Source organism: Helicoverpa zea, chromosome 5, assembly GCF_022581195.2.
Source record: "Helicoverpa zea isolate HzStark_Cry1AcR chromosome 5, ilHelZeax1.1, whole genome shotgun sequence".
NCBI lineage: Eukaryota > Metazoa > Arthropoda > Insecta > Lepidoptera > Noctuidae > Helicoverpa > Helicoverpa zea.
In genome coordinates this window covers 2,541,518-2,558,210 of record NC_061456.1, presented here as the reverse complement: position 1 = coordinate 2,558,210, position 16,693 = coordinate 2,541,518, and the positions used below count along the sequence as shown (strand labels likewise).

General features: G+C 34.7%; 1 protein-coding gene across 1 annotated transcript in view; it reads left to right on the top strand.

Annotated features, from left to right (window-relative positions):
* Positions 1-16,693, top strand: part of LOC124630319 (probable serine/threonine-protein kinase DDB_G0267686) — a 175,684-nt gene that overhangs the window by 141,811 nt on the left and 17,180 nt on the right. Inside the window, exon 6 of the mRNA XM_047164171.1 lies at positions 3,070-3,266. Coding sequence (XP_047020127.1) covers positions 3,070-3,266 — 197 coding nt within the window. The remainder of the gene's footprint in view (positions 1-3,069; positions 3,267-16,693) is intronic.

Sequence of the window (16,693 nt, the reverse complement as noted above, 5' to 3'; positions counted from 1 at the left end):
TCAATTTAGGAGCTGAATAATTGCTCGGATAATCTGATGTGCATCGTGATAAATCTAGCGAGTTTGTGACTATTGCTTTCGTTTTATTGATTTTTCAAGGTGGATAAAAATGATTTCAATAATGGATTGGATATGCTCCTTGTTTACGATATCCATACAAAATTCTGAAACTATTAGACTGTTATAAAAATAGTATCGCAATAAACTTAATCTAATTGAAATCATTCATGGAACTGTGGTCAATTCCATCAAATGTGGTGGATTAGATTTTGCGGTCGCCATTTTTGTTTCGAATCAACGTACGAATAATGTAGCGTTCATTATTTACGTTTATATCTCACTTATTAAATTGTAGGCGTATCTGAGAGCTTGACCTGACATCATTACGTCTGTTCGTCCTTCCAATGCCACAAAAAGCAATAATTCTTCCATTCGCTTATTAAGACTGTAACGTAGGTGTCATTTCATAATGTGTGAGGTCGATACATTATTTCACAAAGGCGATTGCTTATTATCTCAGCAATTCATACATTAACTACAGTGTGTGAATTTTTAATAAAAACAAGGTTGAGAATTATTTTTAGATTTTAGGAACTCAAGGTTAGCCGGGGTCCATTATTGCAATTTTGCAATAGCACTAATGGATATGCTATAGCCTACTGACTCATAATTCATTGCCAATATAGCTCATTCATTGACCAATCTGAAAAGATTTAGATTCGTAATTCATGTTCTTTATTTTTATTTCAAAATATGTATCTAAACTCTGGCGTGTAAACGTCATTTTTATCTCAAACAAGTTATTTTGTTCCTTTTGAGTCTAGATTTTATTATGCAAAAACCATTAACTGGTAGTTGATGAAATGGATATCTACTAAAGTGTCAAGTTTTATCTACTTTATGTCACATTATTTTATAACACCCACAGTAAAGAAATTGTTGCAAAGTTGGATAGCATTGCAAAAACCATAAATGGCTTGCAAAATTGTAATAGTGCTTTTAAAATTATTATTCCGGTTGTTCAAAGTAATACAAACAGAGTTGTTTACTCTGGTAATTTTCAAGATAAGAACATAGTAAAAATTATCATATAAATCTATACTTATAATAAATCTGTAGAGAGGTCAATTCTGTACATTAAATATATTTTCAAAATATCTATCGGGGGGTGATTAGTAATCGATACTGATACTAAAAATGCAACTAGTAAAATTTTTGTCTGTATGTCTGTCTGTCTATCTGTATGTTCGTTATGGAAACAAAAACTATTCGACAGATTTTAATGAAACTTAGCACGAATATTCTTCATACTCTTGGGCAGGTTATAGGATACTTTTCATTACACTACGATCAATAGGGGCAGCGCAGTGATGGGAAATGTTGGGAAAACGGGAGAAGTTACTCAATTTTTAGGCTTCCGTCGCATGTGCAGTCTTAGGGGTTAAAGCTAAGTACGCTTAGATTTAGATAATTGGATAGGCTGGTGATTATTATTTCATCCTCTCTTTGCACAAAGTCCGAATCTAACGCGGACGAAGTCGCTGGCAGAAGCTAGTCTTATAATAAACGATGAAACAACAAACGAAGGAACCTAATATATAAAAATTGACATTTATCACACCATATCTTGGACATTTGTCACAATTTAACCCCAGTATATGACATAAAGAGCAAAAATAAAGATAATCAATTTAAAGCAAAGTGTCGACATTCAATTGTCAATTACCTAATGGCAATGACGCAGCTGCAAAATGTTTCCGTTAACTGACAAATTGATATGACAAAAACACCATGATGTATTAATGAAGGCAAAAAATATCGCCAATGAATTATGGTGGCAGAATCCGGGTAACGATGACCGAACATCTCCACATCGGAATTTAAACCTTAAACTAAATGATGAAGGTATAAAATCAAATGACAAGAATCCCATAGGAGATATGATTAGAGAACATAAATAATTCCCAGCCAATCATTAAAATAAATAGTGTGTCTTATTAGTGGTTTTAAATTATGTTTTGTCGCTAGAAAAAAAACTTGATACGTAAGTGGCAAAATAAATATTAAAGGTTGACAAAAAGACGAATGAGCTAACGCATAAATTGGGACTCAGATGGCACCTGATGGAAATTAAAATAAAACTAACGAGCAAGCTGAAAATGACAATAAATAAATGAAATCGGAAACCAAACATTCAGATTTTAAATCTATTTTCAAACAGATTTCAACAGAAGACTTGATGCATTCATTTGCAATTCAGTCAAAGCATGTACTCAATGCGGCTCTTTCATCGATTGCATACCGACATACTATCCATCTGAACAGGGATCTTATCTAAAACTAGTTGCGACTGCGATCGACATCAACTAGTTCTTGTTATCAAAATGAGGCCAAACTTGTACATATCTTGAATAACTTAAACCAGATCCTGACTTGGTTCTGCAAAAAATCCAAAGCTTACTTCGGTTTAATTAGATTCATTTACATTTTCTTGTATTTGCTGTTTCTCTGTCGGAGCTTTTAGAATGAATTTATTTGCTGGTAGACTATTCCTAGCTATAATGTATTTCTTTTAAGTTTAAAATTTTACTGTATCTCTTACGTAATCCTGTTATCCATTGTATTTTCAACATCGCGTTGATCGCTTACCCTTCCTATTGAATCTAAGCTTCCATTGATTGCCACGATAGTTCTGGGTCAGTTGTATTCGACGCCGCTCAAATTACTATTTGGAAGCGTTTACCTTTTAAGGGTATTCTTGTTTGTAAGCAGTTTTCTTGTTAACTAGCAGTATTCTGAGAATATAACGGAAATAGTTTTTAGTGAATTTTCATGTTTCTTCTTAAGTGATAGTTCGTGTAGTTTGGTCAAAGTTTAACACAGTTTTTTTGTGCCAACTTTAAAAACTTCAACTAGGCTGCCAAGAACTCTAGGTTATAAAAAAGTATACTTATCTTTATAAGCTGCTCATAGTACTCTAGTTACTATATCATAATATACTACAGTATACAGTACCTTTAATGACTTAATCAATTTGTAATCTTCCACATCATAAACCATTTCTTTCAGACGCCGTAGATCCCGATCAAGATCGTCCTCGCGTCACCACGCGAACAGCATTGAGGATGACTGTCCTTCCCCCCGAACCATCCTCATGTCGGACCAAGAAGCATTGCACCAGCTCTATGGGGAGATCACGACCCTCAGGGATGGGGCGGTGACGCACCAGTGCGTGCAGACTAACCTTGCTGATGTTATTTGTGGTGGTAAGTAGAATTTTGACTTAATGTTCCCATTGGTGACGTAGATTTCATGTCAGTGTTGCATCATAGACCTAGAGATGAGGATTTTGAGTGTCTTCTGGATTTAGACGAGCTTTCATTACAATTTAAGCTTCACTTGGGATTTTGTCAACAGCTTAAATCATAGTCGTTAGATTAAATTAATGTTGTCTGCACAAAGTAATTCCTCAAACGCCACATTACACATAACTGCTACACCACCATTTTTACGAGAACAACATGTTGATAAATCACGTAATATTTCACGACTATGTTCCGAGAAATTGTGGTAGCTTTTGCCAAGTTATGCACATAATACACATCCATTAACTTTATACACTGAAGTACCAGTTCAATAAACTTATTCAGGTTACTAAGGTCATACAAATAAGTTTCTGAGAAGCTACTGCCTTAGTCCAGCAGTAACCGCATCAGGGAATATTTTTTGTACGCCAAAGACTTATATGGCATTAAGGGCTATATTCGCGTAATAAGTGGTGAAAAACAAAGCGTGGTGAAATGTGGGCCAGCCTGCAATGGCCTGATTTTACACTGCATTGCCAACACTGTTACTATGAAAATTCACGTTGATTTTCATTCTCTTTTGTATGTAGAATATTCCATTGGAATTGCAGCCTATATTTCCGACATCTGAGTCGTTTGCTAGGTTACAGATTAACATTTTTATGTATTTTTTTGGACTGTTTGCTGAAGTTAACAGAAATGACTTGTTAGGTTAATGGTTAAACGTTTGACGGTTTTGCTGTGTACACATTTCTTAGAATTATTAGAACATGTTAATACATCATTTCTGACTAGAACAACTTTAACTCGATGTCATTTTTTTAACACATAATCTTGAAGATTTTCGACTAAACATCAAAGATTTTTCGAAAACCCGTAGTTTGCAGATATGCTTTTCAGTTTTATTCTGTGGGAACTATTTTTGGTATCAAAGGAGCACCGGAATGAGCTATAAAACGGTCTCGGCTGAAAATAGCCTGAATAGTGGTATAACGGACTTTGATGCATTTACGGTCAGAAAACGGACGTTATACTTTCAAAGAAGATCATGTTAAAGTATAAAGAGTTATGCGCCCTTTAAAAAAATCTTGTAAAAAAGTATTTACGCTTTAGATTGACGCGCATAGATATCTCTTAAAAGCACTTGCTATTTTGTAAGCGGTTTTATATACACTTGATCCTTTTGTCCATTAATTTGCCATTAATATATATTTTTAATCTTTCAACGATAACAATATCCTAGTACTCTTAAACTCTGAAAGACCTGTAAGGTCACAACAATCACACGATATTTCGTGAGCCAATTTGTTTTAGACATAAAAGTAAAATATTATACGTCCGCTCGTCTGTCACGGACCAAATTTTATTAAAGAAACATTGCTATTGTTTGAAATAACTACAGTTCTACAAAGAAATGCAGACCGATTAGTCATGATCGATTGGTTGTAATCGATAACAATGTTACTCGAATGATAAATCGAATGAAACGATTTTGGGAATTCACACGTTTTTTTTGGTGAATGTAAATCGTAGTTACGTTTTATTGAAAGTCGATTTCAATGCGTAGGTAAATGATTTCAAGCTGAAATGCGTATATTGTTGAAATGATCGGTTTTTGGACACAAATGAAATGAGAGAGTTTTATCAATCATTGGGGAAATAGACTTTTGTAATTGAGATCATGAACATGCGATTAGTTTGCAATTTTATTATCCAACACTTTTAATACATACACTTTTGCTTTAATAGCTCTAATTAATTTTCTTGAATAATAGCTAATACAGTTATGTACGTTATGCTTGATTTCTATGCAAAGGTTTTTATATAAGATTTAAATAGTATTGATTTATTCGTTGTTCTTACCTACAATGTAAAGTTCTACGTAAAAATGTAAGCAATTAATGAACAACTATTACTTAGAACCAGCATGTAAGTAATGAGAACAGTGGAAAGTCAAATCCGCAAACACACAGGAAACTGCTTGCATCAGCTTTACACTTAAGAGTTAAGGTATCTTCCAGACAATCGTTGCGATTTTGCCGCGATTAATTCACTGGAACCTAGCTCGAACTTAGATGACTCCTTTTTAAGGATTCCTCAGTACCTAAACTTAATCCTATAAAATTCTCTGTTGACACTAATAAATACCTACTCCCCATTTTCATTATTGAACTTCACCGCTATTGGTAAGATATAACGTCTCGTTCACCAATCGCCTGTTCAGTGGTTTGATATATGTTTTAAAACAAACGCGCGTATACCAACAAAGACGTCTGTAGCTGCTTTAAATTAATTAATTGTCAACCTAAAAGCACTTTTAATTCTAAGACCATAAGACTCAATATCCCAGATTTCTAAGCTTTAATCTAAAGGATATATGGTGTGGTTAAGTAAAAAGTCTAATATATCAATGCAAGTATCTTTCGCGGAAGATGGCGGCTAGTTTTTAAACTTTCATTAGAAGTAGGTATCGATGGCTCCGTATTGACCAGGAAGTTAGGTGAAAAAGGTTAATATAGGATGTAAATATTGCGTACATAGAGCAAGTTTCTTTTTTACGTAAACGAAGATTATTTTATTAAGTACTGATGCTGTGGAATCTGCCAAATATTTCTACCAAAAATAAAGAAAACTAAAAAAGAGCGACTTGCAGGACAAAATTGTGAAAGATATTTATGCGTATTTATGGTTGAAAAAACATATCTGAACCTATATTTTTATATATATAAGACAGCACGTTCTCAGAGTCACATAAGCACACTTACAATTGAACGGGCACAATTACAGATCACCACAACAGCTAAACATCTATAAAATCCCCAGCAATTATAGTTCGGCCATTCAGAGAATGCGTTCCTGACACGTCGCGATTGAACTGACGACGTAACTACATTCATTGATTATTGATATAATAATGTTGTTTTAATGCTCCTCAATTGTTAAAACGGTAAACAACCAGCAAAAATATTTTTATCGTAACTGCAACGCCATTGCAAAGTTACGTCGTCAGTTCAATCGCGACGTGTCAGGAACGCATTCTCTGAATGGCCGAACTATAACAAGTTAATAACCACCACAGCAAAGCGGTAAATAACGACACAAAAACCGGATGACCTATCTCCCATCTCACGATAAACCAACAACTTCTATCTTCTATCATTAGAAAAGATTCAATATCGATATTCTGAAGAAAGCGACATCGCAGCTCTAGCTAATGATCTGTCATTACTGTCAAATTAAACGTCAAACTATGGAAAGTGTCATCTGACATGTTTTTCTCATAAAATGAATACTTTCCACGGATGGCAGGAAAATCTTTGAGATTGTAACCTGGGAAAGTGGTGTCACATGATCTTTTATGCTGTTTTACATTGTTGTTAGGATTGGCTGACTACCTATTAAATTACATGTCAACTTTTATATACTACGTAAGTTGGTGTCTGTGTGGGCAAGAATTTACGTGACTCTATGCAAAAGGGGATTTTTATAACGATTTTCTGAATGAGTTAATCTATGCCCGCTAGCTTTTGCAGTTCAAATACTTAAGTATATTTTTCGTGTAGTATATCAAAATATAGCATTGTATTAAAATACAGCAGGAAGTAAATTACGTGGGTGTTTAATCATAAAATAAAAACTAAAAGATAAACGTTAAACATTTATGACATAATAAATCATTAAGCAAATCAAATATCAATCTTGACCGTTACAACATTGTAATAAATAAAAAACCCGAGTTGTTTTTAAAAGATCCGAAACTCATTCAAGTTTTTTAATATCAAGGTCACAGTAGTGTTGTGACTCAACTGTCAAAAGGTCAAATGTCACTAAAATGTTTAATTTTTATGGGGAACATTAAGTGCATGACTCCTGTAAGAAAGGTTAAACAGAGGTGTAAGGTTATGCACCTAAAGATAATAAATTACATACTATCAGACTTTATGGGGTACGTGTAAGATTAAAGCTATAAAAGCTTGTTTTCAGGTGATTAATTATTCTGACTAAGTATATGACGTGAGCAAAATTGTTGCGTAGCGTAATCTTTTTTATTGCAAATTATTACAAATCGACACTAATATTATAAAGAGAAAATAATTGCATGAATGTGTCTACGTTTGTAATGAATGAGCTCAACCACTTATTTCACTGTTGTGAAGTTTTACTATCCCCGAGTGACTTACTTACTTAGGTTATTTTACCCGGGTACGCGGAATGCGGCTGAAACCGCGAGAAGCAAACAATAAAAAATATAACAAATAACATATTTGACACGACAAAAAAAAAACCAAATAGTTGTAGATCTAATCAGTTTAGACGTGGTATTTAAATGACTTGAAAGGAACTCCATAAATTGGAGACCGTGTGACATTTCTCAAGGCTACTCTATCAAGTTTTTTAGTACCTAACTTTATGTTAGTACTTCATAACTTCGCATATCGAAATTATCATGACAAACAAATCAGTTGGAACCTTGAAGAACCTTCAAGCAAATATAATGTAAATTATGAGATAGATCATTGATATATAGTTATACAAATTATTTCTATGAGGCTGATGGAATTTCAGAAACATCAAAAAACGCATTATTTGATATGCCATTGTTTTTAGCAGTTTCTCGTAAGTAAATCATACCTACGCCTCTTATTTACACACCTAGCTTTCACCAGGAGAAATTCCGACCAAATAAAAGTACTCTTTAGCCTTCCTCAATTAATGGACTACCTAATACTGAAACACATTTTCAAGTCAGTCAAACTCTTCATCTTTATACAGAATTGCTTATGGCCAAGCTAGTCTAAAATAATTATAAATTTTACTTACTATCTCTCATAATAGCTACCGGTTTCTTCACTATAGTTCGGCCATTCAGAGAATGCGTTCCTGACACGTCGCGATTGAACTGACGACGTAACTACATTCATTGATTATTGATATAATAATGTTGTTTTAATGCTCCTCAATTGTTAAAACGGTAAACAACCAGCAAAAATATTTTTATCGTAACTGCAACGCCATTGCAAAGTTACGTCGTCAGTTCAATCGCGACGTGTCAGGAACGCATTCTCTGAATGGCCGAACTATAGTTCAGTCTAAGTACAGCCTCTGCTCCACTTTAATCACCGTATTCCTTTCTGATGAGCTGTTAATTCACTTTCGTATTTATTATGACGATAAATACGATTTATCTATAGTAATAATCAATGGTAAAATGGCGGAGAAACTTGAAGTTATGGCGCTGAAAATTCTTTAGTGTTATGGTAAAGGTGATAATGTTAATAAGATTGTTTAGTGTTGTTGTAGAATAAGTGCTAACTAATATTATAATGATGTAAAGTTTGCTTGTTTGTGACGTTGAAAGGGGATTTTCTCTGACAAAGCTGAACCAATTTCGAAAATTATTTTAATCATACGATGCTTACGTTACTTGTGAGTGGCTATATTTATCCGGGTACAGGAAGTACACGGTTGAAACCGCGGAAATCAAATTGTCTGAAATTATAGGTATCAAATAAATATAATATTTCTTTCAGAAGGTATTCATATATAGCCAGTTTAGAAATAATTTTAATCACAATGGAGTTATCGCGATATTGCTAAAAGCTATGAAAAGCTCGTTGACGCTAAACTTATCAATATTTTGCATTAACAAAACCACAGCGTCCTGTTGTATTTAGTATTACAATAAAATACATTAAACACCAAACCGCATACTCGAATTCCGATATTTTCCTAATGGAAATACCCTGGGGTTTAGGTTTATCCACATCACTGAGACCTGGATTTTTGCCAGTAGGTAACTAGTGGCACACCACAATCAGTTTTCCCATTTAGTATATGAACAACAATTTAAAGTTTAGTTAAATTAAGAATCAATTCTAACACCACGTCTCTTCTTCTTCTTGCCCTGATCACAAGTTATTTGGGATCGGCGCAGTATGTTTTCCCCTTACTTAGTTCGTTTTTCGTTAGTACATTTTCCACTCAGTTTTTCCATGAAGCATTGCTTGGTTCGTTTGGTCCACAGCTACTGGCGTGAAATATGAGTCAAACCGCGCGACAGAATATCAGCCGTTCGGAATGTGTCGTGCATAGAAAACCCGAGCGGAAAATCCACTAGTGTTGAACCGCGGTCACTCCCTATCTCCACTCATACTTAACATGCTCATAGGTGTTTTACTCTAGTAAAACAACTGACATACCTAATGACAACTCTAGAATGCTTATATGTATAAAACTGCATTTTCTATAAAACAGGAAAATAAACTGCATTAAAAGTGAATTTATATGCAGTTATCTCATAGTCACTTCATCGAATCGCTTCACGGCAAACGGTAATGATATGTTAACTAAGTTTGTAGTCGGAGTGTTATCTTAATATTATTCGTATATTATATCAATCTTGGTGAGTAATGTTTATACCCATTCATTGTTTTGTAAGTGTGAAAGAAATTATATTCTTAAACTAATATTCATTTCATGAAAATAGCTATTACAATGCCAAATTATCGACAGTTTAAAGACTTCTATCGACAATACATACCTTAGAAAAGCTTAGGGAGAGACATTCAAGAATGTGACGCAAGGATTTCAAAAAAAAAACCGGATCTTTTGCAATTTTTCTGGTACTTAGGAATAGTCGTATCATCTAATGCTAGTTTTTCCACAATATAGTGATCATTTGTTAGATCAGAAAACACCTCATAACATCACGCTAATACACATTTGCAGTCGATAGTATCACGCAAACTCAATATTATTCCAACACTCGATAATATTAATACAATATGTTATTATTTATGTCTGACATATTGGAAGTGATAGACAAATAAGGTAAGTGCCACTTTACTTACCCATATTAACTCGATACTTTATAACGATAAAACACTGCAAACTTTTAGTCGGCCGATAGTTTTTTTGGGCCCATGAATCAGTATAAAGAAGAATGGCAGGACGCACAACATAAGGATCTAGTATTTATCTGGCATCAGTCCAACTGGAAATTTTGATTGGAATCAAGATTTTCTTAAAAAAAAAAATATCATCAGAGCAACAGACACTCGGCCAACTATTTAGTCTGCAGTGTACTACTCTTAGTGGATTATCGATGACTAGACTTATGAGGCTAAAGGTCGATGTCGGCTCCAATTTCTCACTCGAAACGATGCGATTAATCGAGTAGGCTCAACTGACCGATTAATATCGAAATATAGTCGATGTAGTACCGAGATAGAGTGATTATCCACAATTAATGGGTAGGTTGCGATGTGTGCAGTTTGAAGTTACTATACTTAAACTTAACTTTAATAACTTAAGCTAACATAACCGTAATTAAGTTGGATAAGTAATGACATAATGACTACATGTGCAGGTACCTACAACATGAAATTGCTTCAATTCGTTGCCACACACGGATTAACGCGAATAGTTCAACTAACCAAACTTTGATATAAAACAAATTAATAAACTTGATTATAAAGGAAGTATATTTCGGTCGATTTATCGATAAAATTGCATCGATTTGTGGTTTAGTGAATCGATTTAGCGTCATTATTGAACGATTGGGTATAGTTTTTATCGTGGCCGCAGGCTTCGGATTGTATGCTTTGTAACTTTGTAGGTACAGTAATTGGGAAATGTTGGAAATTAAAGAAGAAGAATAATTCTCATCTACAGAGACACGGTATTAAATGGTGAAATAACAGTCATTGTTTGGAATAGGGTCTTTTAATAACTATAAAAATGTAGTGCAATTCAATTGAGCACCATGCTTCAAACCTAGAATTATACCACGTTTTCAGACAGAGTCCTGATCTTTTTCCTGACCTTTCTTTTTCTTTACTTCCCTGCATTTCTATTCACAAAGATACGTCAGGACAGTCTCACATAAAAATACGCGATTGATTACATCACACTCTGCCTAGGCAGATTGCAGACACACCCCATCTTGCAAACCAATCCATCATAAAACCAGCTCCAATCTTACCTATACCTAATCTCAATACACGCCCACAATAAAATATGATACCACTTATGTAGGGCACAATTCACTTACGCCAAAGTTGTTGGCATCTAGGCTAATCATATTCAGGTTTTGGCGCAGAGATTACGTCACGTGAACGTCGCGTGATCGGAACGGTTCCGCACGGTATACGGTGGCACTAGTAGCCTAGTTGTTGAGATTTTGTGGGGTACAGATGGCAAATTGCTCTATTATCTGTAATGAAATGTCGAATGTTCTTGTGAGTATTTGCCGGAGAGACAATATACGTAAGTATGCGCAGTCAATTCGACAATACGTGGTAAACTTTTCTATGGCTTCGAATTTTGCAGTTCCTATATGTGGCCTGTGAAAAATGGAAGAAATACCTACCTATTACTGAACATTTAGGAGGTTGGGTATTCGAGATCATGTCTATTGAAGTTTAGGAATCCAAGTTGTCCATTGCATGTTTGCCATCTGCCTAAATAGTCACTACAAGCTCCTTAATGACAATCTCTTACCGTAATTTTAATTTAAATATTTATTTCATCATTCTTATAAAATGCTAAAGAGCAGGCGCCGTAATAAACTAGAGTTAATCCTCAAAGGTCATCAGTATGTAGGCAGTATGTTCGTGGACGTCTTTTATCCGCAAACGTACGGAGCCAGCAAATTAATGCGACGGCTCACGATAAAAGCTCCACCTAGGTATACTGTGAAGAAGAGTACAGAAGGATTAGTTGGAAGAATAAAGATTAGGTGGGGGAACAACTGGAATAATCACCGAATACCAAAATAGTTGAAAAGCGTGAGAGTTTTTTATCATAGGTCAATAGACTTGTAAAATCACTTGGCATGGAAACATTACCAACAAGTAAAATACGATTCTTATTTAGGAAATTTTTAGCACATATGTATGGTTTACTGTCCAAATTGATGCCAAAGATGTATGCAAACTCATTTCCTTTTGACAACTACATTCGTTTTCATACTTCAGTACATAACCTAAGTTAGTGCTTAACCAGAATGAGTTGTAGGTAATCATATTATGCAAGTTTAAATAAAAAAACACTTCAGCTACAGTGACTTTTAATTTAAACTTGCTATGTCAACCTCACTCACTTAACCTTCTGAGTTTTTCTCCAGTGTTAACGGCCGGTGGATAAAACCTAAACGGGCATAAAGCACTAGCCGTTCGCAACGACCGTTGACATTTACATGACCCACATCACAGACTAGCCTAGTTCTTTTTTTGAAAACCAGAGACACAGAAATTATGGTCATCGTGAAGTTGTCATTTGTTTTTTTAAGGACTCTATGGTCTTAGGAAATTGTTGTGACTTTTAACATGATTTCACAATTTATTTTTTTAGTAGCAACACCTTTCGCCCCTTTTAAATTAAGCGATAACGCCTTTTATAAATCTTACACTAAATATGTTTGTACAAAAACACAAGTGTCCAAAATGTTAAACAAAACAGTATTAATTCGTCATCGTCATCGTTATCTCACATAATCTTATGAAAATCAGTGCAAAGTTTCTCCATAAGAATTCATAATAAACTACCGTCGACCCGAAATACTTTTAAATATGTACCAAAGTAGGAAAGTGAAAAGAAATCGAAATCAACATTATTATTTTATAATTTGTTACAATGACTTGATGATTCTCGGATGTGCCCGACCAATTGCTTACTTCTTGGTAATAAAAACAACCTTATTTCAAAATAGGTAAAGTTGAACATAGTTTGGAGAAGTGAAGATGGTATATAACTATTTATTGGAGTGTATCACATTGGGACGGTAATGTTGCGTGCACATTTTGAGTGTACGAAGTCTTTTTCGTAATAAAATAATTTGAGGAAATGTCAATCAATGTTAATTCTGCAAATTAAGTAATTGAATAAAAGCAGAAAATATAATACATACACATAAGTACCTACCTAACATAGGTACCTATTTTTGTTCCGGAACACTAAACATACTTAAAGAGACAAATCGATTCGTTTATTTACACGATTACCATAATTTTCTACTAGTAAAAATTACCTCTAATACTCTAAAATTAACCACCCCAATAAAAAAAAACTCAACAAAAAAATTTACCGCGGAAATTACAGTCATATCAAATCATATCTCTAAACGACAATTTAAACATCCCGGCATTCATTGCCGCATTTTTCGGCGACACGAACCAAAGATTTCATAACAACCCAGCCAAGGACTAGTAAGCAATTTCACACATCACCGCTCTAAGATACTAGCTGTCAAATTGTTCAGTAACATTGTTGATTGACGATTTTTTGCTGAAAAACAATTATTTTTAAACATTTTGATGAGTCAACGTTAGGATCGCAACGATACTTTTTTGTGGTGGTAAAAATTTGGCGACTTTGCACAATTACTTGGCTGAAACTACTCTAGGCTTTCAATTATTATCTTAATTAATTAAATAGCATTTTTGTTTTGTTGTACATAATTATTATTGGCATAAGCAATAGCGGTATATGGATCCCTTTATGTCATTATTTGTATCCCGTGGAAATTACGTTCTCGGATAAAATAGAGCCTGTATTTCACCCGACAATAGTGTGGCTTCAAAATAGTGAAAGAATTAAGTACGTATTAAAACCTGTTCAATATTTTCGGAGCCTACGCTAAAGAAAAACAGAAAATCTATAGAACTATAGACTTAAGAGCTTATCATCTATGATAGTAATCATGAATACGTAAATTAACACAAATTCCGGAAGAAAAAATGAATTTAACTTTGATGATGATGTTTGATGACCAATGCCATGACAGTTTGACACTTCACGGTGACGAAATCAAGGTCAAAACAAATGAAGGTTTATTTCTAAAAACCACAAGTACCCATCAGTATCAAGGAAGTAATAATAAAATTAAAGGTCAGACAAAAACAGTCCAAATTTTGTAAATAGGCACCTACAAAAACGGAAAATGTCAGGTTTTGCATAAAGGATGATGGGTAAAATTGGCCGGTATATCCAATAAAAACGATTCGCATATCAAATGATAGCTTATACCCTAAGCTTCATTTTTTATTATGGGCAAAACATTGTAAACCACCGGAGAACGAAGATATGACACTTGATAGCATAGGACAGCTTAAGGACTTGAACCACTTCATTTTGTATGGGAGGGATGTTTAAGTACATTATTATTGTCAATAATTGTCAGAACGAGTCGCAGAAGGTGTCTGTGCCCATATTTTCCAAGTTTATTGAAAAAAAAAAGATTATTTAGCATTTAGTATTTACAACGTATGGTGTACGTATTCCGCCGTTCTGGTGAGTCTAACCGGCATAACCAATGAAAACCATTTGCATATCAAATGATAGCTCATATCCTAAGCTTCATTTTTTATTATGGGCAAAACATTGTGAACCACCGGAGAACGATGATATGACACTTGGTAGCGTAGGACAGCGTATGGACTTGAAACCCTTCATTTTGTATGGGAGAGATGTTTAAATGCCATTATTATTGTCCATATTAGTCAGGGCGTATCACACAAGGTGTCTGTGCCCATATTTTCCAAGGTTATAAAAAAGATTATTTAGCAGGTATTACCTATTTACAACGTATGGTGTACGTACTCCACCGTTCTGGTGGCTCTAACCGGCATAACCAATAAAAACAATTCGCATATCAAATGATAGCTGATACCCTAAGTTTTATTTTTTATTATGGGCAAAACATTGTAAACCACCGGAGAACGAAGATATGACACTTGATAGCATAGGACAGCCTAAGGACTTGAACCACTTCATTTTGTATGGGAGGGATGTTTAAGTGCATTATATTATTGTCAATAATTGTCAGAACGAGTCGCAGAAGGTGTCTGTGCCCATATTTTTCAAGTTTATTGAAAAAAAAAAGATTATATCAAATGATAGCTAAATGATAGCATATCCTAAGCTTCATTTTTTATTATGGGCAAAACATTGTGAACCACCGGAGAACGAAGATATGACACTTGGTAGCGTGGCACAGCGTATGGACTTGAAACACTTCATTTTGTATGGGAGAGATGTTTAAGTGCCATTATTATTGCCAATATCAGTCAGGACGTATCACAGAAGGTGCATGTGTCCATATTAAAAAAAATACAGGCAGCATTCACAACATAAGGTGTACGTATTCCGCCGTTTCAGTGAGTCTAACCGGCATAACCAATAATATCCATTTGCACATCAAATGATAGCTTATACCCTAAACTTCAATTTTTGTTATGGGTGGAACATTGTTAACCACTGGGGAAGGAATATATCAGTCCTGTAAGCCTACGACTGCCTATGGAATTAAACCACTTTGGCACGTATGGTATATAAAGAAAACCTACCTATCTTCTTATTATAAATAACGTAGCTTTTCCACCACTGAAAGATTTTTCAAATCAGTTCAGTCAAGTCCGTAGCCCATTTCATGCAAATACTTGTCGTGAGTACTTGCATGACATCATCTAATGGCCAGGATAATACATCTTGCTTTGAAATATAATCCTATGGAATTGGAGGTGTGCTGGCATCAAGCTATCATCATCAATGACTGTCGACTGTCCTGGCTAACAAGCCTGATGTGCCATATGATGAGAACTCTGTGAAAGCTGATAAACAACTTAAATAACTTTAGTCTAAGAATACTGATTAAAACCCTCATTTATCTTTGCGGACCTGACCACCCGTGCGGTTTTTTTAATATATTATTATATTCAAAGATAGAGTGATTGAAGAGGTAGGTTTGTATGTGTAATAACATCCGTTAAATAGTGAGTAAATTCTGTTTTCCCGTGCGAAGCTGGGGTGGGTCGCTACTTTTCTAATAACTCGACAACCCAAGGCCGACTATCCTGGTGCCGCAGAACGAGGAAATGCTATCTCCAATAATGGAAATAGTATACGGTGGTAGAAGTAAAAGTTTTTATGTTTTGTTTTGCTATTAAAACAAAAGCGTAGTTAAGACCGATTTTTATTGATAGTCTACCCTAGGCTTATTTAAAAAAGTGATAAGTTGACGAAAATACATCATACAATGAATTTTTCTAGTATGGATTTTATTTTAAACAAAAAAAAATCGGTGCAAAAAGTATAACTCTTTTGTGCCCGACTGTACTTATTTCCGGTAGATTCTTGACATGAACCGTTTTATTTCAGTAACTATAGGGTATAAGCAATAATATAATATTCATCATCATCCTCCGAGCCTTTTCCCAAACTATGTTGGGGTCGGCTTCCAGTCTAACCGGATTCAGCTGAGTACCAGTGCTTTACAAGAAGCGACTGCCTATCTGACCTCCTCAACCCAGTTACCCGGGCAACCCGATACCCCTTGGTTAGACTGGTGTCAGACTTACTGGCTTCTGACTACCCGTAACGACTGCCAA